The sequence below is a fragment of the Marmota monax genome, unplaced genomic scaffold (assembly GCF_021218885.2).
Source record: "Marmota monax isolate L192 unplaced genomic scaffold, Marmota_monax_Labrador192_F-V1.1 WCK01_AAM20220418_F8-fsc00010, whole genome shotgun sequence".
NCBI lineage: Eukaryota > Metazoa > Chordata > Mammalia > Rodentia > Sciuridae > Marmota > Marmota monax.
In genome coordinates this window covers 4452933-4480313 of record NW_026692321.1, presented here as the reverse complement: position 1 = coordinate 4480313, position 27381 = coordinate 4452933, and the positions used below count along the sequence as shown (strand labels likewise).

Sequence of the window (27381 nt, the reverse complement as noted above, 5' to 3'; positions counted from 1 at the left end):
ACTCTGTGTGGGAATTTAACATTTCTATAAACAGAGTAAGTATCAAAGGTTGAGTATTCGTTACTTTGATCTTTGTGATCCTTCACTACTGAAAAGACATCCAAAGCTGGTTTGAAAAAAAAACCCACTTATATTCACATCTGAATTGACTTCCTTCCTAACACCTCTCACTTTACCAGATGGCTTTGTATGGAAGTTTCTATTTCCATTCAGAAAAGTCTCCAATCCCAAGGCACAGAGATTATGCAAAGTAAACACAAGGCATTTAAAAATGTTTTCTTTTTTTCCAGTATTTAAAATAACTGAAACCCCTCTTCCCCACAACGGCCAGCTCGATTCTCACTGGTTCAATTCTCCCTACCCTAGGAATGAGGGAAACATTACACAACTGTCCACAGTCAGCAGGGGTGAGCTCGACATTAGCAGAGCTCACAGTCTGCGTGGAAGAGCCGACAGACGTCTTTCATGCTCTTCTCTGACAAAGTATCTGACAAACTAATCAAGTAAAGCAGAAGGAGAAGAGTGTTGCAGCATCTTTCTAAAACCAAGGAGCCTGGTGTTCCAGAAACACAGACCCAAAGCTAAAAGCAAATGGTTTTCATAAATCATCAAGAAGACAAAGCCTGAGAACTGCAACGCTATCACAAATGGCAGTAAAATGAGAAGTATGTGAAACCAGGAAAGAAGACAAACACCTCCTGGGAGAAAGTGGTCCTGACTTCCCTTGGTAGGTTCTGCACATGACACGTATAACTACCATAATGCCACAGAAAAAGAGACAGGGCTCTGGAAGAGGCCACCCCCCGAATGCAGCAAGCACCCACAGAAGCACCGTGCAGGAACCGTGCAGCACGGCTCCGGTGTCCTTCCTGGATCAAGGTTTATTCAGACGATCCCCGGGGGCACCAAACTTGATTTAAAATTGAACTTTCAAGTCACCTACACATATTTTTAAAAATGAAAACACTCACATTTTGGTTTCATAGTCCTTCCAAGCTTTATCAAAGGGCTTTTTCAAGTCCTGTAAACAGAGAAGCAGCAATTAAGCAGGACAAATCATTAACTTCTGTGCAAGACACATTTCCTTATCCCTAGACCAGTCCAGAACAGAACATTAATTTCTGTAATAAATGATGTACGAAACCCCATGAAAAAATAAAGAACCCGGAGCACAGGCTTTTAATAAGACTGGAGCTGGCACTTCTTTCTTTCTCCTTTTAGAATATTTATTATAGAAGATGCCAAATGTGCGTAAAGGTACAGAGACGTGTCAATGTATCCATCACCCAGTTAACAGGCCTGATCCATCATCTGTCACCCCCTCCTGACTCTCTGCCCTTGGTATATCCTAAAATTGAATCTAGAAAGAGAAGATCTAATCTGGAATAACTCAGTACCTCTCTCTAAAAGAAGGGGACTCTGACTTTTCCCATTAGCATGTGAATCTCCCTGACACACCTAACCCTGACTTGAGCCTGACAATCAGGATATAAAAGCCACCCAGTTTCCCTGGGGTTCTTCTGAACTGTCTGGAGATGACACTTCATATTCTCTGACAGCCTGGCTCAAAAAATTCTGCACCCTTAAAATTCTATCTAATCGTTCCTACCTAGCGATGCCTCCTTCACTGGGGTTCTGTGGGAGAGGAAAACCCGACTTCGCCTGTTTATCTTTTGGCCCTTCAATGGCCTTGCAAAGTCCTCAGTGCTCTGGCAGTTCCCGCCCCTCAAGCTCCCGCCCTGGCAGCTGCCACCACGGCTTCCACTGTGGGCCTCCCCTCCCTGCCCAGGGCACCCTCCCTCTGGTGGTTCTGATTAACCCAGATGCCCTGTTCTCCAGCCCCCAGAGGGAGGGTGGGCAGTGCTCTCTCCTGGCACATTCTGTAAGGGAGACATCAACAAGTCTCAGCAGAGGTCCCAAGACAGGTCAGCCAGGACTTCCAGATATGCCCAGTTGAGACCCAGGAGTCACATACAGAGCCAATCAAAGAACTCGACTCCAGCCCTGCCTGCCCCTGTGAAGCAGGTCCGTCATGGCAGGCATGTCCTGAACAGCCACCAGCCTCTGGGGTGCAGAACACGAAGCCAGCCAGGCCCTGAGAATGCGACCCTCCCTTCAGGACAACTGTCCTGGCTGGGTCCCTTCCGAGCTGTGAATCCGTGGCACGGTGGCTGGAAGAGCCAGGCTTCTCACAGGTCTCCCTGCTAACCGAGGGGCTTGGCCGTGCTCAGTCTCCACGACAGAGCCTCACTCCCCTTCACTTTCTCCCCTCCCCAAGATTGTGGCACCAAGAGAATGACCAGCAAGGCCAAGTGTCACCATGTTCTGGCCCAAAGGTGGTGTCAAATGGCTAAAGGACAGAGAAAGCAAAAGTGTCCTGTTGCCCCAGGAGGAATGGTGGCAGCTGCCCTGTGGGGCCATGACCCAGGCTGGGACTTCAGGAGGTGCGAGGCCCGAGACCCGGATGGAGTCCTACCCCTTTCACTCCTTTCAGGTCCCCCTTCAGCAAACTGTCCAGAGGGAAGGAGATTATGTTGTTCATATTCTGAATCTAAAAGACAAAAACAAAGAGGAAATTCTTACTCCGTTTGCCTTTTAATCTAAAGTAAGCAAGATGTTAGAGAGGGCATTTGGTCACAACTAATTGGCCCTGAAAATCTGGCCAGCGCAGCACAAGAGTGGAGGGCCTTACGCAGTCCCGTGCCCTCCTGACAAAACCATTTCACAGATGAAATACCTGCCTAAAGCATCAGCGTGTTTTACACATATCTAACACACGTCTAATGGAAGCTCTGCATGTTTTACACATACCTAACGAAAGGCCCGTGTGCTTTCTCAATAGTGAACCTGCACTGTTCAGCTATGAAGTCTTGTGCAAAGGCAGTTACAATGAGGAAAATGTCTCTGAAAGCAGCAACGGCAGACCTGGTCTGAAGAACCGGAATGAAGGGAACGCCCCTGCAGTTCTCAGGCTCCCCACTCCGTGCAGAGAGCTCCCCACTTGGAGACAGACCAAAGGAGAGGCAGATCCAGGCTTCCGTCTGCTGGGAAGGCCCAGGAGTGAGTGCAGGAGGAACGGGTGTGTCGAGGGGTGTGTATGGAGAGCGTGGGGGTGCACATGGGTGCCAGTGTGTGTGAGGTGTGGGGAGCATGGGGGAGAGTGGGTGAAGGGGTGCAGCTGGAGGAAGAAGACCAGGGGCAGAGTCTTGGAGCCCCGTTCCTCCTGCAGCAGGAAGGCAGAAGACTGCTGGCCGGCAGCAAATCCAGTGGAATCCACCCTCCTGACACTCGGGGCACACCAGGCAGGCCAGTCTGTCACACGGGCAGCTTGAACCCAAGCAAAGTCAAAGCTGCAAAGCTCCAGCCAGGGACAACCTCCAGGCAGGGACTCGCATCCTGAGCCCCACAAGACTCCCTCTCCAGTGCAAGTCCTCCCCGCTCAGTCCTCCCTCAGTTGGCAGGACAGCAGGTCCCATGCCGGGCCTGGCCTGAGCCTACCCTGGGCTACCAGCACCAATTAACAGGCCCCGAGCAGAACGGGACGGGGTGGGGGGGGGCATTCACTCTCACCACTGAGCAAATGAAACCATTTTTAGTTCAATTACCTTCAATAGGGAGATAAAACTGAGGTGCCATGTTTATGGCAATATGGGATGTGATTTCCAGACACTATTGGGTAGATACAATTTGCACACCACGGAGCGCATGTTTACACTGCAGAGACCAGTGACTCCTCATAATGACAGGGTGACTTTGGTTTTAAGCAATCAGGCCGGCTGATCCAGGGTTAGGAAGAAGGGTAAACTGTGCCAGTTTCTGACCCGTGAGACTCTGCCCATCTGTCTACACCATCACTTTGCCTCGCTTAGTCACGACACTCGGTGATTGGGCTGGCCCAGGAACCAGTGCTGGCACCTTGGACAAGGTGTGGGCATGCAAGGGGGCAGCAAAAGTGTCCGACAGGGAGGCTCAGAGCTGCCCAGGGTAGCACCAGAGCCACGCGGCCACATGATGGATGGGAGGAAGAGGGAGTGAGGTGCTTGTAGGTTGAAAACCACATTTGTAGGAAGAATCCCAGTAGGTTTTCACCAAGAGGATGTGAGGGTATAAATGCATGGTGAGTGGGAAAAACCAGATTCTCTACACATGGAAAAAGCACATCAGTTGCAATTAGGATTACACATCTACCTCGAGACTATTCAAATGAGAACTCAGGTTCTGACTACCAATACTAGGGGCAATGGTGGGCACAGCTTGGCACTACAGCAAGACATCACAGGGCCAAAGAGCACGTGACTGACGGGCACCCACACTCAGCTGGCTTGCTTTCATCCTTCTTTTACTTAAGCAATGGGTGTGAACGTCCTGGGCTGGTCACTGGGACAGGGTCCACCGTCTCATGTGAATGGGACACTCAGCAGCTAATCACGACTGCGATGAATGCCTTGCAGGAGGCACAGGCAGCCCCGTGACGGAGGGAGAGGAGGCTGGGGAGGTGCAGAGGAGTCGGGGATGGAGACTAATTAGAACCTCAGTCCTCAGGAACTCACCGTTGACGGGGCCGAGCTGCTGTGAGTGAGTTGAAAGTGAGACTCCACGGGCCCTAGGAAGCAGGGAGTTTCCAGGAAGAGAAATGACTTTTAGCCTGAGCCCAGGAGAAATCTCTGCTGAGCAGGGATGTGACACAGACCTTGAAAAGAAGCAGGGAAATGCTGTCCTGCTGATGGGGGCCTGGGCAGGGCCCAGGCAGCTGCATTAGTAAAGGGGACAGCGAGGGTGCGTTTTGGAGCCTGGGCACCAGGTCAACAGGGAGTCTGGGCTTCGTTTGGTCAATTTTTCTTCTTGGAGTCATGCCAATTAACCAAAATAGGAAACTGTTACTTTCCTGATCAAAACTAAATCACTGAAACAGAAACTAGAGCAGTGGTTGCCTGGAGCTGAGGCTATGGAGGTAACGGTTAAGAGGCTGTGAGCTGGCCACTGGAGAGTGCTGGCTGGACTGAAATGGGAGCCACCTGCAGTGAGTGAGCATGCCTCCAGGAAGCCGCCTGCCTGTCTGCTTAAAGGAACTGTCACAGATGTAAGCAGACCCCACCAATGGCTCCTCTAGGCAGTCGGCCACACTCCAGGACACCTGGCCCTTTCCCTCGGCGTTTCTGCCCTCTGCCTGTGTGACCCGCACAGCGCACGAGCACTGTGCATCAGGGAGAGCTTTCCAGATGTGGCCCCGCTTAGACCTGGCTAGAGAACAGGTGAACAGGGCCAGATGTCATGCAGGCCTGGCCGGCAGCAAGGCAAGAGTCCTCCTCACTGAACATGCAGGGCAGCTGCTGAAGGCACCCTCCAGCTCTGGCCAGGAGATGAAAACCAGAGCAAACGAGGACTGCAGGTCCCTGTGTGCAGACAGCTCCAGCCTCGGTTCACCAGCACTGAAACCTCTACGATGGACAGGAAGGACTTCCTGCCCTGGGCAGCCCACCCTTCCTCAGTGCCCAGCAAGCACCAGCTTTCTCTCATGCTTGGATTTACTTTTGACAAGCACAGTCTATAACATGCCTTTTGGGACAGCACACAAACCTCAACACAAGTTAAAACCCCTAATCGCTGCCATTAACAATGGACCAGCAAATACGCAATCTTTTAAAATAACAATCCTCTTTCTCTGTCCCCCTTCCTGTCTCTGCTTTTCTGAGTTCACTTGGACGTGTCTAACAAGATGAGTCACTCAGAGGCAAAGGTCTACAATCTCACAAGTGCAAATAAAGTGACTGGGTCATCGGGCAGGCAGCACACTGGACTGCCAGGGATCAAGAATGAAATCATTAAGCTAATCCCAGAGGCGATCACACAGACAGGCGGGGTAGAGCAGCCGCTCAGCCGTCTCTTCACACTATTCCTGCTAGTTATTTCACGTCGGGGCCTTAATGTTTCTTAGCTCCAGCTCTATCCCTCCTGCCTCTACTCACAGGGCACAGGCTTGCTGGCCCTGCTGGCTCTGGTCACTGGACCCTGAAGCTGGCCCCAGCATGCAGCCCCACCCAGAGAGTCGTGCTGCGGCCACTTCTGACTTCAGTGAGCAGTGCTGCTTTGCCAAATGACCTTGCCCAAAGGCTCTGTGTAGAAGCCTGAACCTCAGGCTCTCAAGTCACAGATCTCCAGTTTTAAGGAACAGCCTAAAACCCCTGGCAGAATCCAGCTCCAGCTGCCAGAATTTAGAAAAGAATGGGCCTTCCAGGGCTCTCCTTACAAAGACCATTTTGTCTCCATACAGTGCAAAATGTGGATAAAGAATCTCACCTGAAACTTTTATCTGTGCCATGCAATTTATTTTAATACACCCACTTTGTGAGAAAAATTAGGAGGTAAAAAAGACAATGCTGCCAGGTGCAGTGGCACACCAGCAGCTCAGGAGGCTGAGACAGGAGGATCACAGGTTCAAAGCCAGCCTCAGCAAAAAAGTGAGGCGCTAAGCAACTCAGTGAGACCCTGTCTCTAAATAAGACACAAAACAGGGCTGGGGATGTGGTTCAATAGTTGAGTGTCCTCAAATTCAATCTCCAGTACCAAAAAAAAAAAAAAAGGAATGGTTTGAGATCAGGAGAGTTTTCTGCCTTGAGCATATGGTGACTGATCCCATGGTTCACAGGAAAGCCCAGGCGACCGCCTGTTCACCTTGGGCAAACACTCCTGTCAGGCCTCAGCAGATGGAGAGCTACACAAAGACCTCACACTCCGATGTCTGTGTGAAGGGCATCTTAGCAGAGCATATGTAAGCCTAAAACAGTCTTCAAGAGCTGGACTTTCCAGTCACCTCCAGGAGCTGGCCCAAGACAGGACACCTGTGAGGGGCGGGGCTGGCAGGGCTATAAGGTGTGCTGGGTGGTAGGACAGGCCAGCTGTGTGTGCCTCCCCCGTGTGCATGGAATGGATCAAGTTAGGAACGAGCTCCTCAGTTGCACTGTACCTTTCAAGCTCTCCACAGCCACATGGGGCTGCTGGCTTGTCACACTGGCAAGACAGACATTCCCACCACAGCAAAGTCCTATCGGACATCAAGGTGGTCAGCAAACAATTTTTCTTTGAAGCAGCTTTGTTGAGGTGTGATGTACAATAAACTCCACACATTGCATGCATAAAGTATGTTATGACATGGATATATCCATGAAGCCATTGCCAAAATCCCAACATACTCACATCCCCAAAATCCCTCAACCCCCAGCTCCGGCCCCCATGTAACCACCAACCCAGCCCTGCTTCCACGGAAGGTTTGTCTTCCAGAGTTTCAAGCAGGCTTCTTTCGGAACAATTCTTAGGCTGAGACTCATTCAGGCCACTGTTTTGGGGATGGCCTTTCCTTTTCACTACTCCATCTGTGGAGATGCCACAGGTGTTCATCCAGACACCTGATGATGGACTTTTGAGCTGTTTCCAGTCTAAGCACCACTGTACCATGACGATGTGATCATCAGTAGGACAGGGACACTTCCGAGTAGTGGTCAGGATGACCTTCTTATAAGATGACATCTGAGCCAGAGCTCTTCCCTTCTTCTCACTGCGGAGATGGTCGGGGAGGGCTTACGTCTGGACAGGTCAGGCCAGGACAGGCTGGGCTGGGCGCTGCCTCCCAAGGTGCCGTCCCTGGTCTCCTGGTCCTCTGCATGCACAGCAGCTATCCCGTGTGTATGAGGGGACTCTCAAAGGAAAGCCACCTGGGCCACTTCCACTTTTGGAGTAACAGACGTCCCCAGGGCCACGGACAGTGCTGCCCTAATCTGCCACATGTGCTCGCACAAACAGGTCCTGTGCACACCTCTCACAGAGGACCCAATGAACAGATGTGCCCAGCACCATCTCCCTGGCAGCGGAGCAGCTCTGATAGTTTGTTTAATTAAAAGGAGGGGGAGCCCATGCCAATCCTGAATGTTTAACATAAACTGAAAGATCAAAGCCAGCTGGCTGCCAAGAACCCACTGGCAACTTCCACACCAGAACAGAGGGGACCGCTGACCTGCTTTCTGCTTTTAACGCACTTCTCTGGCAGTCAGGCTGCTTTGATCCTTCAGGTTCTGAGTGGAGAGAAAATAGGGACCTTCTGCCCCCTTCTCCTACTAGAACAAATGACAAAACTGCACATCAGTCGGTCCTCTGCTGGAAGCCAGCAGGAGGGACACGGGGAACAGAAGAACCCAGGACTCTGGGGACCCTCGATTCTTCTAAACCCCCAGGTCTCCACGTGCAGTAAAGCACCAGCCAAGAATGAATGCACCTTTTCAAATGCGTTCCCTTCAAAGCCCCAGGTCAGAAGGTATTTTCTCTGGCCTCAGCTGCACCTTTGGCGCCTACCTCTTAACTCCCCCCAGGGCAGAAGCCAAGCACTTGACCCTGCGGGACCCCGGGGCAGCACTTCTTGAAGTGTGGCTCTGATCATCAAGTTCAGCATTACCAGGGAACTTGTAGAAACATGGGCTCCTAGGCCCTTCCCCAGATGGTGGAATGAATTCTGTGGTGGAACCCAATAGGCGTGGGCTCCCCGAGTCCTGGCGATGCTGACACACTGAAGCTGGAGAACCACAATTATGCATGTTGACGTAGGCCTGTGACACTGCCTTCCTAACAGGTCCCCAAGTGCTGCCGATCCGTGACCTCCCTCTGAGCCTCTGCTCTGGAGCAGGCTTCTCAGTCTTCCCGATGCCCACTCCCCTCTCTTCAGTAGGCCCCAGGCATCTGCACTTCTAAGAGGCCCCAGGAGATTCCAGGGATGCTCTGTGGCTACAAGGTCAAGGCCCCCAGGGAAGCCAACTAAACTCTGTCCAAATGCTTTGTAGACTAGAACCTGAAATATGCAGGTATTGATGTGGGTTGCCAAGTTTTGAGTTTAAGCAATGATTAATAAATAGCTGAATATTCTCAAGGAAGGGGAATGCAAGGCGAGGGGTACAGCTCGTGGTGGAAGGCTCGCCTAGCATGTGCTAGGCCCTGGGTTCCAGCCCCAGCACACAAAAAATCCAGGGGCAGGGGATGCACGCTAAGGAGGCAGGACCCTGAGTTCATCTCTATAAATTTGCTGCCGGCTCCCCACAGAGAGGCAGGGGCACATCACCCACAGGAGGAGGCAAAGGGACACAGTCCCCCCTCCTGTATGTCAACGCCTTCAGCTACCAGCTCCTTCCCTAGGCCAGAAACAGGCTCGAGTCTCCCCCACTCTCTAAAGGCTCCTCTCGGCACACCTTGCCTGGAATGGGGAGCACCTGCTGCTTCCAGGCCCCGCCTGATGCTCCTCCTCCTACTGCCAGCTTCTCTTCTGCCGTTGCAGAAAGTGAGGAGAAAGTCACGGCAGTCTCCCACCACTGAACCCACAGGGCCGCTCCACTGACCCCCACCTCCTGCTCCAGCCTTCCCAGCCCTCAGGTAAGAGTTTGAGGTCCTCTGGATGCAGGGAGTTGTCCTTTAAATAGCTGGACACTGATAAAGCACAGGACGATAAAAACAAACTCTGTTCTGAGCTCTAACAGCCCAGCCAACACGCACTTGAGAAGCTGTGAGGACATTTGTTTCTAAACCTTGCAATCACACCTGTGTGAAGGTGGGCTCAAGGACATCTTGTTAAAACCACCAGGACAATCCTGCCTCACCTCCACCTGAAATACCCAGGGACCCAAAGCCTGGGCAAGGAGTCACCATTTTCTGCTTTTGAGGTCTCCGGGCTGTCTACAATGTGCAGAGAATGCTATGCATCCTAATCAAAGCCCAGAGAGGAGTTATGGAGCGCAGTGCCCCAGACGCCACTAGTGGGTGGGCAGCTCCCAGCCAGCACTGAGGCCTGACCTCTGCAAGTTCCCCTTCTCTGAGTCCTCGGCCTCATGGCCTTCTCCTCTCCACTATAGCTTGTCCCACTTTCTCTGACTTCTGAAGTCCTCAGACTATGGGAGTGACCATGAGGTAGCATCTCCCCCCACCCCAAAATGAGGAAATAGTATCAAAGTACAAATTAAACATATCAATTAGGTGGCTATGCTGCAACCAGGACACAGGCCTCCGATACTGGCCTTGTTAGTTTTGTTTCAATCAAACAAGAATGTGCTTTTGTTTTTGGATGGAGACTGGTTTATGTGAAATAGTTTAGAGTGTTGAAGTCTCATGAGTCTAGACAATGAATGTCCAACGTAAGTGGAACTAGAACCTAAGTGGCAAAGGTTTCTGAGCATCTCAAGTAGCTCCAGTTGGTCCATGCATGTGTTAGCTTTCTATTGCTTTGATAAAACACCTGGGATGATCACTTTAAGTGAGAAAAAGTTTGTTTTGGCTCATGATTCCTTTAGTCCATAGTTAGCTGGCTCTGTTATTTTGGGCCTGTGGTGAGGCAAAACATCGTGGAGGGGTGCAGGTGGCAGAGGAGGCTGCTCATACAATTGTGGCTGGGAAGCAGAGAGAAGGGAAGAGACTGGGCTCCCAATATCCCCTTCAAGGACACATCCCCAATGATCTACCCTCCTTCCACTAGGCCTCACCTCCTACCTTCAAGAACAACCCCCAATGACTTAACTTCCTTCCACTAGGCCTCATCTCCTGCCTTCAAGAACACCCCTCCAATGACCTAACTTCCTTACACTAGGCCCTACCTCCTACCTTCAAGGACACACCCCAATGACCTAACTTGCTTCCACTAGGCTCCACCTCCTACCTTCAAGGACACACCCCCAATGACCTACCTTCCTTCCACTAGGCCTCACCTCCTGAAGGTTCCACCACCTCCCAACAGTGCCACAGGCTGGGGAGGAAGCCTTTAACGCACGGGCCTTCAGGGGACATTCCAGATCCACCCTCCCCCCTAAAGGCCTTAGCTCTATGAACTGCCCACTCAAGGCCTAGGATTCAAGAGTCACATCATCTTGCTTTCCAGCTCAAAGCTCTGTGCAACAAGCAGCAAGCCTCAGGGCCATAAGAACAGCCACCAGTAACAGGAATCCCAATATTAAAAAGCAGATGTGAAGTCCAAGCGCCTGGGGCTAATCTAAAGGCTGATACTCAAATACTGCAAGCACTGGAAGGGCCTAGATTTTATCACAAGTCATTAATTATGCCCAAACAATGACTGAGTTTTCCTCCCAACAAGGTGAGGAATGTGATGAGTGGCCCTGTCTGATCATTAAAACACAAGGTGTCCTCAGTGAAGAACTTAAAAGGAAAAAAAGTTTGTGGAAGTACTGAGGTAAGGACTTGTGGTGACGAGGGCTAGACTTTAATGACAAACTTTGATAATATGCAGGATCAGCTCGTCCTTTACTAAAGTCCGACCCCGCTAAGACGAGTTACCACTCTACTATGACGGACAGCCAGGCGAGATGCAGCACTGGCCAGGCAAGGGCCTCTCACTACAAAGCCACAGGTTGTTGGTCACCAGTCAGAACCTTGCCGGTGTCCTTCACTCTGTGGCTACAACGTCTTCCAACTCTGGTTGTTTGTGTTAAAAAAAAAAAAAAATCTTAGGAGCATTTCACTGGGTGCAACCCTCAGGCTCCTCATCCAGGGTGAATGAAGTAGAATCCTGGGCCCTGGGACACGCCTGCTCTCACGCTGCAGCTCCACCCAGCCCAGCCCAGCCCCGCTGGCCCCTGCCTGACGCTGACCTTCCCATGGAGCATGCCACAGACTGGGAGCCCCCTTTATCACCCATTCTCTGAAGTCACACACACCAGCTTACCTGTCATTAACCTTTCAGAAACTGGTCCCGTGTTATAGCCTATCATTAAAAGGCCACTTCTCACCACAGAGAATGGCCGTTGGAAATCTCTGCAGGAAGGGGAAAGGAGCCAAGAGTGGGCTGGCTCTGTGTCTGTTTAACGTCACACGTCACACGTGCACCATTCTGGAGCTGCCTGGCTTCTCCCTTTGTCCCAGGACTGCAGGGAAAATTCCCAGGCTTCCTGAAGGTGAGAATCTCACCTATTAAGAAAAAAGTCTTACTTTATCCCAAGTGGGCCTGTGTCTGGAAATGCTCCAACTGCCTTAGAAACGTCCTTCGAATTCAAGCAGCAAGGTGGTGATTATCACCCTCTCTGGGCAAGAGGTGGAGTGGAGAACCTCAGCCACACAGGACTGAGATGTTTTCCAAATGCTTAGGGAAAGCCTCTGAGAATATAAGACATGTGACCACGAACAGGAATAAAAACAGTACACAAACTACCAAACAAGGAAAACTGTCTTCTGATCAGCTCTGTCTCCTCCACATGGGCTGTGGATGGCTTGGTGTTCCTGAGTCCACAACTTCTACCCCTCACACGCCTGTAAAACCAGCCCTGATGGGTGCTGCTCTGGGCTCTAATACGAGATTTTCTCTTTTGATCTTTGCTGGTAAACAGTCCTGACTCCATAAAGTAAGAGCCAAAACAAAGATAACGCACAGATCCTTGAAGCTAGTCATCCAGACAGGGCTTTAGCCAGTTCACACATCTTACAACTCTGACACCTCCTAGGTGCTAGGATGTCACTTACACACCCTGCCCACTCACTCACTTCACCTGGATGCTGGCCTGTCCTCCTCCTCCTGGCATGCAGGAGCTCAGCCCTTGGGCTGCCTCCTGCCATAGCAGTGTGGCCAACCGAGGATCCCTCCACCTGCTGTTTCCCATGCACCGCCTTCTGTCCGTTCAGTCTTCTTCTACACTGTGGGTTGACAAGAGGCCTGGGTTCCTTCAAAGGTCACAGTGGAAGCACCAGAACTGGGCATTTTAAGACCTGAGTTTGAATCCCAGCTCTGTCCGTAAGTCATCAGCGTGTGCCCAATGTTCAAGGGGAGGGCGTAGGACTCTCCTGCAAGCAGTCCCAGGGAGTGGAATACAATGCCCTCCATGCCCACGTCTGCCACACTGCTGGGTCTCAGTGTGTCTTGGCCACTGGGGAGAGCAGGGTCAGCAACTTGAACTTTGATGTGTGAAGAACTGCACGTGGCAATGCACCTGCCTGCTTTACCTGGCAGCTCCCCCCGTGGACAGCTGAATGTGGGTTAGTTCACACTGGGTTCCTCCATGCAGAAGGCAGCAGGGTGGCCCTTTAACCAAAGCTGGCCAGGGTCTCTGGGCCTCCCGAGAGAAGGGGGTTCTTTATACCACCCAGGGCCTTGCCACACGATCCACAAGGTGGGCTAACACTGGCTCGCTTTACGGGATTGTTGCAAGGATTAAATAAGTGAAATTGAAGAAGCAACTGGCTGGCTGTATTCAAAAATCAGATTTGTTGTTACTTCCACTTTACAGCTGAGAAAGTCCAGGTAGAGAGATCGGCTGAGTAAAGACTTTTAAAAAGCTAGTTGCCTGGGAGTGGGTCCCAGCGGCCCTGACCTACCTCCAGCATCCCCAGCTGTGCTGGGCAGGCTGCTCTCCAGGCACCCACCCAGGAGCCCTCCTGGGCCCTGACACCGCCCCAGGCTCCCCTGGCCTGCCCTGTTCCCAGTGCTCCGCTTCCTCTCTCAGCTGCCCTCCCCACTCAGAAGCCCCTCAGCCTGGAGACCCCCGTGGCTGCAGCCACCGGCCCCCCTGTCCTCTCCCTGAACGCCTGTTGGTTGGATGCTGGAGCTTGGGGATTAACCCCTGCCTTTCATGTTTCCTACTAGTCTTTCCTTCAATCTAGTTTCTGAGAGATTTCTCCTGCTCCGACCCTCCTCGCTGGATTTTTAATTGTATGCTCTCTCTAACGTTAATGGTCTCCCTCTCCCACACCGCCTTTAACACACCCCATCATCTCTTTGGGCGTCTATGAGAAACCGAATGAAGTTTCTTAAACGTTTTCTCCTGCTCTTTGCGCTGCTCTTGTTCCTCCAAGTTCTTTTTCCTGTTGCCTTGTCTCTCCCCGTGGAGGCTGCTCTGGGGAGTGAAGGGGCTTCTCCAGGGAGGGGCAGGTTAGGCGTGCCGCGCTCTCACCAGGGGCCCCCGCTGTGTCAGCCACTATGGGGCCTCACCCTGGAACCAAGCAGTGTCTCTAGTTAATAACAGAAATCCTCTGCTCTTTCCTGACTCCAGAGTGAGCCGGCTCTGTGCATGTCAGCCAGGGCTGCAGTGTGATGAATGTGACCTGAGCCCCAAGAGATTTCAAATGCATCCAGTAAGAAACTTAAGCACAATGAGAAGTTTTTATTTTCTCCATTTCCCGAGTAAATATTTACAAGTGAAGACAGGGAGAGAGACCGAGAGTCTGAATGATCTTGCTCTTTGCCTTCCCATCATGAACTCACATGCTGTGTCCCCTGGTTCCTGCCCTTCTAGTGCCAGAGGTGCAAACCCACCATCAGCCCCATCTCAAGACCATGAGCTATCTTTTCACTTGTCAGGAGCTTGCTGACAGGGAAATGAATGCCCCACACAGAGAGCATTGCTAAGCTCTGACCTGCCCATCTGCGACCTTTCGGAGAAGCCAGGAAAGAGAAACAGGAAAGACGTGCTGGGGTGACCCCCAGGGCCTGCTCCACTGGTGAAAGGAAACTCCAGGCAGGGAGGGTCACAGCAGCCCTCTTGGCTGCCACTGCTTCAGAATTCTGTTCCCACAGTGAGGACGGCACAGGGCTGCCAAGCTCAAGAAGGGCCCATTCACCCGGTTACCAAGCACCAGCCCGTGTCTCCGCTTGCCCAAGACGGAGATGGCTGTCTCCAGTCCTGCTTCTTTAAGCTCTACGTATTGGAGCACAGAAGGCCTTTGAATACTCATGGCTTTTCTGTGCTCTGGTTACAGGTTACTGTGCTGTGCAAGAGGGGTCTGAAACTCATTTATTAAATATTACCTGTTTGAATACCTGTTGCAATTATCAGAAACAGACTATTCCACACCGTTTAGAAACTATTAAAACCTGAAGTCAAAGGCCCTTAAGAAGACAAATGCATTTACCCATTCTGTCCTGCCGCTGCGCAGTTTTAAAATGCCAAGGTGGGTTTAAGGACTTACTAGAGTAAAAACTACAGTTTTAAACTTTATTCCAAATTGACCCAATGTGTCTAGAAAATATAATTCTTTCAGGTTCCACAAGAGTGATTTTTACCAAACAAACCCTGATTATCCCAAAGAGGAACTGCAGGCATTTTACACGCCCACGGGGCACCGACACAACTGACGGACACTTACCAGGTTTTTGAAAAGCGCCGTCAGCTCCTTGGTAAACACGGAGAACTTCAGGAACGCACTCCCTAAATCCGGGTCATCTCTGCACACGCAGTTGCCACCAAACTTCTCCAGAGCCTGGGTGTACTGCTCCTCATTCTCCACGTGTGCTGCAAAGGCAGAGATTGTTAACACACGCGCACCATCCGCCCGCCGGCTTCCTCTCAGTCATGAAAGAAAGCGGACACATTAGCAGAGTGAAGCTCAGAGAAAGGTCAAGTTACAAAACAGGAAGAAATGCTGTATTCAACAGCAACCCATTGTGCTGTCGACAGGTCCCAAAGGAGGAGCTCAGCAGACAGCAAGGAAAAGTCCTGTCCAGGTCCAACAGTCTGAGGCACATCAGGTGAGACTGCCATGTTTCCACGCCTCCAAGATTCCTCCTTGGCCCACAGGACAAGTCACAGGTCCCCAGACTCAGCCCTCTCCTAGAAACCAGGTAAGAGATGCTGGCCACTCTCCAGCCTGAAGCTCAGGTTGCCTCTTCAGAAGAGAAAGACACTGTGGTCACTTCTTACCACAGGGACAGCAATGGCCCAGGCCAGGGCAGCAGAGGCCAGATGCCGCCTTGGGTCTTCTATGCACCCCCCCCACCCCTCCTGCAGGATGCTCATGGGACTGGCCCTGGGCCCCAGCATCTGGCTTTGGCACCTCTCCAGTCCTTCCACTGACATGTTACATTGAAAGTTCTCTGTCGAGTGTCCCCACACAGGGGAAGCACTTAGAGGAGAGGGTCCAGCTGTATTCTTCTTGGGCCTGAATGTGAGGCCCCGCACCTTTGGTGAGAAAAGCAGACCCTCAGCCACCTGCTGGCGTCTCCCTATCACAGGCCTCAAGGCAGCACCTTAAGGAATGGAAACCTGGACCTCAGGTCAGTCACCAGCCCACTTTCTCAACCCCTGCTGGACATCAAGATCACTCACGGGTCTTTCCAGAAGCAGTCGTAGGGAACAAGCAGAGCTGGCAGATCAACATGGGAGAGTGATGTCCTCACGGAGGGTGTAGGAGTTTTCCAATGAAAGTGTGATAGAACCACTTTCATTTACACGACCCCTGAGTTCTGGGTTTTCATCATTCAATTAGAAATCCTACACAACCACCTCCCAGGCGCGGTGGGCAGGAGGACGTGGCCTCTGTGCAGTGGCTCTCTCACTGAGGGACAGATCCTGAAGCCCCTCTGCGGCTCCTGAATCCTCCCTCAGGGAAACAGAACCACCGTCAGCCAACACCAATGCCCAGGCCTTATAACGGGGGCCAACGAGGGGCCAGCTGCTTATGGAGGACAGCAGCCTTAGACCCTGAGCCACTCCTGTGTCCCACGAGTGGATCCCCCCCAGGGAAGCACTGTGCCCTCGACTGCAGAGACCTCTGGGAGGATCCTAGGGTGGATCTAGCAAACACAGGAGAAAATTAATGTCGATGTACAAGTCTCAAGCCTAATAAAGAACATTTCACTGAAGGGCCTAGGAAGGCTAGATACATTAGATGCATTTCTGAGATTATATAAACAATCAAACATAGACAGAAGCACAGCTCCTAAAGCACGAGGCATCAGAAAGCGGCCCTCAGAAGGTGCAGGCTCCAACTCTGCCTGCCCGTGAAGTCCGTGCCCGCGGGAAGTCCTGGGCGCTCTGCAGTCTACGCTACCAGCCACGTGAAGGACAGGCCCCCTGTGAGGTACGCACAGGCTGGGGTGAGAATCAAAGAGCAACGCAAGGACGGTCAGCGCAGGACCAGCAGCATGAACAACAGGAAGAGCAGAGGCAGATGCCATTATATGGAGCGCAAACTTCACATCCAATTTTTCCAAACTTCAAAAGACGTGTTCCTTCTATAACACTGAGAAGAAATCAGGTCTCAAAGAGATCAAATGGCTTATCCCGGGAAGCCACGCTGGAGAGTGGCAGAGACCCAAGCGTGCCTCACTCCTCGGCCACTCTTTCCTGATCTGCCACCCTGACAGTTGATTCACAGCTGTGACTAGTTAATCTTGCCAAAACCAAAGAACCCAATGTTTAGCTTTTAAAATTTCATTTCACAGATGGATCGATAATCTCTTCCATTTCTAACTCCGGAGCATGTGGTAAACTGAGAAGGGCAGGTCCTTTCAAACTACAGCCATTTTTCATTATCTCAAAGTTGGTGGCCCAGACACGGGCAGTCCCCATATGGTTTCAGCCCGGAGCTGGGGCCACAACAGGTGGCGCTGTGCAGGAGAAGCAGAGGGCAACTCCACGCGGCTCCTTCCCGGGCTTGGGGCTCTGTGGGGTTTGCAGTGATGCCAATAGGGAGGTGGGCACTTCCTTCACAGTGCTGGTGCTGGGTGATGTGAACCCAAGGGCACAGCAGGAAAAAGGTGAGGCCCACGGGATCCTTGTGGCGCCCATCTTCACGGCTGCTGCAGGTGGACCCCCCAAGGGAAGGGACCCGGCATAGAGGCCTGCTAGGTGGCTTTGGCGTCTTCTGGTGGGTTTATGAATCATGCTAAGAGGTGGCTGGGATCAGCCTGGTTTTCTTATGGACGAAGTGGCACTCAGACGTTATGCGACCTGCCCCAGATCAGAGTCCCCTCTCCAAGCACTGAGCAGACCACTCCCAGTCCCTGGTGACTACTGGGGGTCTTGCCCTCCCTACGTGGATGTCAGCCCACCTGCCACGAACATGACAAGCGTGGTTTCACGTTCCAGTTCCAAGAAACTGAGGAGCTTCCTGGACCCCTCCTTCTGGGGTCCTCAAGGGACTGCCTGGAGTAGCGCAAGTATCTCGTTTTTTAAAAAACTACTTCCCTTACAAATCTTCAAAACAATGTGTGAAAGCCCAGCAACCCCAAGGTGGTCAGTGAGCATTCGGCTTGGTGCTGTCCTCACTGTCCATCAGCGTCTCACAGACTCGCACTGCGACCCTTGCAACCACTACTTTCTGATGCTCCCACAGCCACAGCTTAGATGAGTGGGAATGCATCATGCTGGTCCAACTGGGGTTTTTACTCACACTTTTCACCCCACAAACAGATTTAAAGTGTCTCACAGATGCTCTAAGTCCTGTGCCTGTCTTCCTGGGACACCCAGCCTGGTGCCCACTGTAGGAACAGCAAACCTCCCGCAAGTAGGTTCACCGACCCGCCAACCACTCCACATTGCTGGTGTGGTCCCTACCAGCTGGAGATTTTCCTACCAGGGAACAGAAAGTAGTTGAGTGTCTCTCTTTTGCCCAAAACAAACTTAAAATAGGAACCCAAAATAAACAGCTTGGGAATAAAGTTTCTGGAAAGATTCCAAACTGGGTCTATCAGCTTTTATTTACAGAGCTATGAAAGCTGTTTTCCCAAGAAGGGCTTGCGCTCTCGCCTCCCCCTGGTTCAAGTGTATCTTAAGCTCCGGTTCTTATTAATGATCGGTGCCAAGAAGCACTCATTTGGGAAGGACTCGGGGAAATCAGAATCTGAGCCACAGAGAACAAACCGCTATGAGATGAGACCCTGTCTTCGGTTCCATTCCAATACGTCCCTATCCTCCACCCCACACGGCCAGAAACCCGCTGCTCCATTCAAAGGATGAGCTCAGAGACTCCCACCTGGAGACCGCCTACGAAGACAGCAAGCTTGTGCCCGTGCTTAGTTCAGAAGTGGGGATTAGGTTTTGCTTTCAGGTATGCATTGGGTAGGCTTTTTAGTTTACTTGACTGTTATTTTAAGAAATGGATATCAAGGAGCAGGCCTAGTGTATATGGTTTAAGCAAAACTGTCAGGATGAAAGGCAGCCCTTCCCCCTCCTCTACGGGCCACATTCACACACACCTCTGACCTGTCAAGGTGTCCCAGAGCACAGGGAGGAAGCAAGCCGTCAGCATGGAGCTGCCAGAAACGTGCGTGGCAGGGTCCCCCACAGCCAACTTGACCCCACGACCTCCACATTCACCTTGAACTTTTCACCTGTTACTCTGAGCCCAACCACAGGGTGACACTGTGTAGGGTGAGACCCGGGGACAAGCATGCTCTTTGGAGCTGAGATGAACACCCAGTAGAGACGTCAGTGAGTGCACCAGTCACCTGCAGTGTGCCAGGCGATGCACTGGGCACTGAGGACTCACATGCCACAAAGGGGACATTTGGGCTGAGGTTCCAAGGACAGGTAGGAGTTGCCAAATAGAGAAGCAACAGAGACAGAAACAGGAAAGTGCCAAACTCAGGGGAACACCAGGTGGGCCGTCGACCCACCTCTTTCAAAGCCCCTAGCTGCAGCCAGCAAGAGGCTCTCAAACCATCACGGGGCGGCACAGATCTCTAGTCCCCACCTCCTTGGGGGCCATCTGTGCCTCCTGCTGGGTACTTTCAGTCTAGAGATGCTGAAAGGTGACCCACCCAGAGTCCTCTCTACAGATAATCAAGCCAAAGCTCAGAGAAGGTGGCAAGTGCACCCAGGTCCCACAGCTTGTTTGCAGTAAAGCTGGAACAGAACATGGATTTCCCAACTCCGGTTCCTGACTCTATCCACACCAGGGACGTTTCTGCATTTGCCTATCGCGTTGTCACTACCCATGGCTCGAGGCTAAGACAAATGTTACAGCCGTCCAGGAAGCACATGTGCTATCAGCTGAACACCAAGTGCTATAACCTGCAGGAAAGCAAAAGGGGTGACCATGCACCCCAGCCCCGGTGGCCACCTGGCCCAGTGTTCTTCCCAGGCTCCCTCCAACCCGTCTCCAGGCCAGACAACCAGCCACCTGGGGTCCAGAGGGCAGAAAGCATCCCAGGCAGGTCTCGAAGGCAGCATTCAGAGACTAAGCTCTCCATGGTAGCAGCGCCAAACCCCAGATGACGTGACAATTAACATTCACAGTGCACCACATGTACACAGGGTGCTCTGCACGGCTCAAGGTAAAGGAGCTCACCCCCCTCCAGCCGGGGGCCCTGCACACCACTGGTTTCAGGGCTGGCCTGTGGCACACGATGGTGGGAAAGCAAGTTCTTACAGTCCAAGATAAACCCATTTCCTAACAGGGTCTCTTCTCCTGGATGTCCCCTGGGAGAAAGCCATTTCCAGACTTCATTTCTGTAGTCATGCCAGAAAAAAAGTCTCCCAGCTCACAACATGGAGATCTGTACTAAGAATCTTAACTACAGTCGTGCCACTGGATAGACCCCCTCCAGAAACCCACCCTAAGGGAGTAATCAAGGTGGTCAGAGATGTGTGTACGGAACCGTTTACAAAGAGCAAAAATGGAAAATGGAAAAAGCTCCAACAATGTGCTGATGGCTACGGAACAGTCTAGCCACAAGACGGAATATTATGTCAGCTTTTAAAATCACGATATGGTCAGCCCAGAATGCCAAGTTTTAAAAAGGCAGGATCCAGGGCTGAGTGTTGGCTCAGCAGCAGAGTGCTTGCCTAGCACACATGAAGCACGGGGTTCAATCCTCAGCACCACATAAAAATAATTAAATAAAATAAATGTAATGATGTTTCCACCTACAACTTAAAAAAATACAAAAGGCAGGATACAGAATCAGACATTCAGTCCCAATTTTGTAAAGTACACAGAAGAGGCTGAAAACCATTCACCAAAATGCTCACAGTGGTGGTAAAATGGCAGCCATTACCTGCCAGCAGGGGTCAGGTGTGATCTCGGAGGTGGGTGCTTACAGAAGAGGAAACAGACTCTGAGAGAGAATCGTCAGCCCAGGGCCATGCAGCTCGAGGTGGGCCCAGACCAGGCTCGCACGCGCCTCTCCTGGTCAAACACGAAGTGAGATGTGGCCATGGCTGGTGAGACTTTGTTCCAATGCTTCCCTGAATTTTCTAAATTTTCTTAACTAAGCTCATAGTATCTTTATAATAAGAAGTTAACATAAAGAAGTCATTGTCACCTGCAATGGCTAGATCGTGTTAGTTCTCTGCCTGTGCCCCCTGAGAACGCTGCAATCTGTCTCTCCCCACCAAAGCCGCTCCTAGATGAGCTCACGCGAGCAGGAACACAGAAAGGACCCAAAGCCTGTCTGGGGAGACCAGAAGCACCCAACTGCAGGGCTCCCAGGGGCAGTCCCTGGCAGTCCCACACTGTCACGGCCTCAGACCTGCCATGTGCTTCCCTCCTCTAACACCCCAAGCTCTGTCCACTCCAAAATGTCATTGAAAAGCCACTCCATGAAGACTTCCCTAGGACATCCCCTTTGACCTTGAGTCCTCAGGAAACTGCCAGTCCTGGCCGGCTGCCAGAGGATCTACCTCGCCCAGCTATGCCCAACACCGGCAGCTAGCAGTGGAGCCACTGAGGTCGAAGTGAGGACTGACTCTTGCCTATGACCACTGCACACTCTTTTAGGTCCTGTCCTGCCAGGGACAGTTACAGTCAGTAGGAATACGTTAACACAGCCCCAGTTCCCTTTCTAGGACTCTGGCTTCTTGCAGGGGCACATTCAGAAGCCAAGTAAGAGGAGACCAGCTGAATGAACTACTGTGACTTTTTAACGCTGTGCCTTCTGTCTCTAGGTTATAGGCTCCGAGCACGGCAAACACCAACATTCCCGTGTATTCCCACTGTGTTCCCTAAGCACCCATTCTACTAAAGGACAAAGTCAGATCATGTGGAAAACCCATCACCAGCCAGCCCCACTGAATACAAAGTTCCTACAGCAGAGCCCCTGCACTCAAGGAGGGAGCCCCGACAGAGACTGAATCCACTGAGCCCGTGCAAGGACACAGAGGCTACAACCAGAATGCTACTCTGCAATGTATGGCACTGGGGTGGCCAGACCCTGGGGAGAGGTGGTGGCCAGCAGGCTCAGGCAGGGCCAGGTGACGAAGGACTCCATCCAGGTAAAGGGGAGCCCCTGAGAGGTTTAAAGGGCTATGAATCTGCATTTAAAAGCTGGACTTGGAGGCGACACAGATGAGCAAAGCCTGGAATCTGCCCACAACTTCACAAGACAAACAGGAAAAAACAACCCACTGTGGCACCAACGCACATGGCAGGAACGCACCCCTGCACAGGAAGGCGGCGAATCCCCCGGCTGGGGAAGGGCAGCTTCTGAGCTTCCTCCCTCTGGGCCCACTGCAGGATGAGAGGATGCTGGGCCTGAGGGGCCGGGCTCTCCTCACCCAGGGCTGTGCATCGGGGGCACCCAGAGACCAAATGGGAAGCAGACGGCTCTCCTCGGGCCTACAAGCCCCAGGGGCTGGTGTTCAAACCACCTTTGCTTGAAGGCGACCCCAAGTGATTAGGAACTGCATCCAGCGATGAAAGCCCTTCGCTGGGAAAGGGCTGGTGCTGGCCAAGGAACGGGCTCAGCCAGGCCAGAGCAGCGCCATCTCCCCTTGTTTGCACCCCACCCCCCTGGGAGACGATTCCCATTACTGCCAGCCCTCAGCACAGCACAGACGCAGCGAGACCCCCCCTCCCCGGGAGTGACGAGGCCTTCTTCCCCGGGGACAGTCTGGTCTCTAAGGCCTCCTGTCACACAGCCAGCACCACCTCACAGAGAGCTCATCTTCCACCCTAGGACACCTCCGCTGGGCTTCACAGATGAGGAAACAGGCCACGGCTACCTGGTGCACGACCAGGCCAGTGTTTCCAGGAGGCAAACAACCCACCGGCGACAGTGCCCACCTGGGCAGCATGGCGGTTTGGCCCCACTGCTGGTTCTTTCCCCTTCTGGCTTTCACAGCAGGATGTTCTGATGGTCTCTCCAGGTAGCCCTGTGCATACCATTTCTGAAAGACATGCCCCTGTGCCCAATGTGCCAAGGGAGATGCCCATGCCTAGGTGAGCCTCAGCCTCCTACCAGAGCAAGATGGCACCTCGTGTGACTCACTGGTACTCAGACTATAAGGTGTCACAGCCTCCAGATTTGCCAGCCTTCCATGACTAACAGGCTGCTCACTGCTGATGGGAGTCCCCAAGTCACCCACCCAATTCCAGTCACCATTCCTCACCAGCAGAGACGGCGACATGCTCGGAGGCTCAAACTGGAGACATTACCCAGGCCACTGGGTCCACGTCTTCACCTCCTTCTCCAGCTGCCTCACAGACAGGGGCCATCAACTCACTGAGGGGACCTTGCAATGACCAGCTTGCCTCTGAGGCTGCTCACCCAGTTCCCTTCTCTCTCATAACTGGGCTCTCTACAAGGGGACAAGTAACGCGTCTGCCTTCAAACACACCCTTCAAAAACCCCAATCCCAGGCCCTTCAGACATCCCTTCTAGGACGAGGCTCTTTGGATCTTCCTAAAATGCTACTGTTACAACTCAATGGGGACATCATCTTCTAGGTGCTGCTGAGGTCATCTGTGACTTGCCTTCAGCACGTGTCCTGAACCAGCTCACACTGAACTTGTGATCAGTCAGAACCACTGGGCATTTTTCCAGAAGATGACATCCAGGATGCTCCCGCACCCCCTGCTCAGCTTCTCTCAGTGTGTAGCCTCTTCCCCTGCTGCCGTGTGCCAGGCTGAGCATGCAGAGCTCACAAGGCAAGCTGGGACACTCACCTGGGTCAGAACCCTGCTAGCGTGTGACCTGGGCCAGTGGGTCCGCTGCCCCAGTTACCTCGCCTGAACCTAACACACCGCACGGGGTTAAATCCGTGTATTCGTTGAGCATGAATACTCCTCATTACCATCATCGTTATTATTCTACCATCAAGCTCATGAATGTCAATATGGATACACTGTCTTCATTGTCATAATCTCCTACTTCTTTCTATCACAGAAACATGTACATAATTTTATATTCTGAATTTTATTGCCTGGAGATTTCTCATAAGCATTTTTCCTCACGTTGCTTCATGACCCTAATCCCTAGGGGCTAGACCCTAGCTGAGTCAGCTTCTCACTGCCATCAGTGAGGCAACGTGGACATCTCTGTGCAGACAGCCTTCCATATGGAGATGTTTGCTGTTCTTGATGTACACTACCAACTGCTTTCCAAAACACTGTGTGCCACATCGAAGTAATAGAATACCCATGTCACCAACTCCTTGCCAAATGCTAAAGATTACTATGATTCAGTTAGTTTCTCATGCAACAGGTAGAAAACCATGCCAGATACGGCACCTTCTTAATGTACAATAAAACTTAGTTTCCTACATTTCTTTTGAGCTAGCCTCCTCTCGTCATAGGATACATGTAACAAACAGTTCTCTGGGTTAATTCTAGGCTGACTTTATTACTATGTTCTATTTAGCATTGCAAATAAAAGAAACACCAAGTTGTGGACTCTGATCTTCTTCTCTGGTGAAGATGGCAAGAGCTTGAGGAAAACCAACATTTCCTTCTTTGTACTTTTCATTTCAAGATATGATGATTTCTCCAAGACTGGGTGAGGAGAAGACCTCCCTCTCCATGGGAACACAGCACCAAGGTGTCAAGAGAGTCATTCTGGAGAAGTGAAAATGAAAATCTTTCGCTGCTTCCTCCCTGACAAAGATGAATTTTTTTACCCACTGATGTGTCAAACACAAATGAAAAATGTTACCTTCAACTTCCCAGCAGGGAAAAAACACCGTGGGCTGAAACAGAGCTTGGAAAATAAGAGTTTTTAAATAAACATGTACTGGATTTTTTTAAGAGGTCAGACAGCAGTCCACTGAGCAAGGAAAACTATCATCGTAGAAACCTTTCTCAACAAATTATGAATCTGCTTTTACAAACCTGTCCCTAAGATGTTCCAGAAAATACACCTGACAAGCTGTCATCTCTGTAACTGGGAGCAAATCTAGTGACTTGCTATTGCATAAGAAAACTGCTGCTGAGTACGTACATGTGGCACCCTCATACTGTTTGACCCAGCACAAGGTGTAAGGCGTGAGGGGGGCTTCCCGGGGCAGCATTCTCCAAGACCAGCTCCGTCCCTGCCACTGTTCTATTAGCACATACTCAGACTCCATCCCCAACGGCTGAACCAGAAACTCTGTGAGTGGGGTCCAGCCATGGTGTTTTAACAAGACCCCCAGGGGATTCTACTCCAGAGTTCTAGAAACTGCTTTAAGGCAGGGATTGGCACACTTTTTCCTAAAAAGCCAGAAAGTAAATATCCAAGGCTTTACAGGCTGAGGCAGTGCGGAGGCTATTGTTTAAGTACTTGGTAAGATGGTAAAAACACTCTGAGCTCATAGGTCATGAGCACACAGGTGGCTGGTCAGTGTGCCAACCCCAGGTCCAAGGCATCTCAAAACTCCCTTCTACACAAATGTACAGAAATCCTCGCCTAGCAGAGGGTCCGCTCCAACACACTCCGCCCACATCTAAAATCACCAGATTACCTCTCCTACTCCACAAGCCCCGCCTAAGAACCTTCAGCACAGACAGGAAACGTGAGACTGAGAGTTCAACGGGCAGCCACCATGCATTGGCCTGCCCCTGTGCCAGCCACTGGGGGGACACGGGGAGTCTACGTGCAGCTTCCACCCCCACCATGTGTCCAGGTAGGGACCTGTTGCTTTTTCACATTCTCTCAGGTAGACCTATTAGTTCTAGCGACCAGTATAACAATCCCACTTTACGTACGAGGAAACTGAGGCTCAGAAAGATGAAACCATTTCCCAGTGCTGCAGACCTTGTGAGAGGCACTGCTAACTTTTAATCCAGGCTTCTGGGATCCTAATACTATGAGCCCCTCATCACAAACCACACTGCCTCCCGGAAGTGGTCCTTGACCTTCAAGGCCCTGCAGTTACTCAAGGAACGAAGAGCAACTGGGATACAAAACTACTGGAGAACAGCAAAAAGCAGTATTTAGTGTTACTCTACCTGCATATTAGGAACCCTTTATTTGGGGGCCAAATAGAAGAGTCAACAGTGATTCAACCTCAGAGTAATGTCCCATCCCCCACAAGGGTGTCCCCATTGTGGTCAGTGGGAACTGAATATGCTGACTAGCCACCAAAGGGGAACTGAGACTGCACATGGAATTAAAGCTGCTAATCAAGTGGATTTAATGGTGAGATTATCCTGATTATCTGCGGGAGGCCCCATGTGATCGGTACTTAAATGTCAAAGGAGGAGACAGGAAGAGTCAGTGATCACTATGGGACTGAACTGTGCCTCCCCAAATTCAAATTCTGAAGCTCAAACCCATACTGTGATGCTCTCTGGAGATGGGGCCATTGGAAGTCATCAGGAAGTCATCATGGGGCCCTCACGACGGGGTTTGTGCCCTTCTGAGAACAAATGACAGGGAGCTTGCTTCCTCTCTCTCTCTGCCCTGAAGGACACAGCATGAAGGCAGCTGTCTGCAGCCAGGAGAACCGCCCCCCAGAACCCGAATACGGGGACACTGGGATCAGGGACTTCCAGCCTCTAGAACTGTGAGAAAGAAAGTAACTCAACTGCGTAAGCCACAGGCCACAGTGTTTGTTATGGACACCCGAGCAGACTGTGAAGTGTGGGGAAGACTCCATCTGCTGGCTTTGTGGATGGAAGGAGGCCAAGAGCCGAGGACTGCAGGTGGACTCTAGAAGCTGGGCAAGTCAAAGAAACAGACTCTCCCCGAGAGAGGCCAGGAAGGAACCCTGACGATGGCTTGATGTGATCCAGAGAGAGCCATGTCACAGTCCTCACCTGCAGATCTGAAAGATAAATTTGTGCCACTTTGAGCCACTTAAGAGAGTCCAAGAAGGCTAGCTCTTTATCGAGTCTTAGCTAGCCAGGTGTGGAGGGACTGGCAGGTCCCACCCAGGTGACTGGGGCAGGGGAGAGTGTTTACAGCCCAGGGTGCGGCTGTGCAGAAGCGCCAGGCGTAGTCACCCCAGGCTCCCCAAGGCTGGAGAGCAGACACCTCGGGTGGAGTGAGAGGTCAGATGGGGCCGTCTCAGGACACATCAGGACACCCCCATCTCACAGAAATGAAGCAACAGGAGACTGGAAAGGGTGAAAGGCAGTACGGGGTACAAATGCTGAATTATATTTTCACCGTCTCTCGCACACAGAGCAAGTGTTCTTCTTAGACAGTCGTCCTGGGAGGCTGAGCACCAACACTCTGAGCACCACAGGGAGCTCCTGGGGAGCTGCTGGCCTCTAGCAGAGCCGGTCCAGCTGAACGGCACCCCCCAGCCAGGGCAGTCGGAGGCTTAATCCCTCGCTGAATGTGTCTGACTTCTGATGTCTAGTTCTAAAACAATTTAATCTACCCTTAGATTCCTCTGCTAAATATATTCAAAAGAATGTGCTACAAAAAGCAGTTTCAGAGAAGGCTTCCAAAAGTGCCGTGAATGATGTCAGCAACATCATAGGCAAAGCATA

General features: G+C 51.6%; 1 protein-coding gene across 6 annotated transcripts in view; it reads right to left on the bottom strand.

Moving 5' to 3' along the window:
* Asap2 (ArfGAP with SH3 domain, ankyrin repeat and PH domain 2) overlaps positions 1-27381 on the bottom strand; it is a 151866-nt gene that overhangs the window by 68467 nt on the left and 56018 nt on the right. For all 6 annotated transcript variants that reach the window (XM_046441218.2, XM_046441219.2, XM_058578353.1 and 3 more), the window contains exons 3-5: positions 15109-15254; positions 2477-2551; positions 972-1021 (exon numbers count right to left, since the gene is read on the bottom strand). In XM_046441218.2, the coding sequence (XP_046297174.1) occupies positions 972-1021; positions 2477-2551; positions 15109-15254 (271 nt within the window). The remainder of the gene's footprint in view (positions 1-971; positions 1022-2476; positions 2552-15108; positions 15255-27381) is intronic.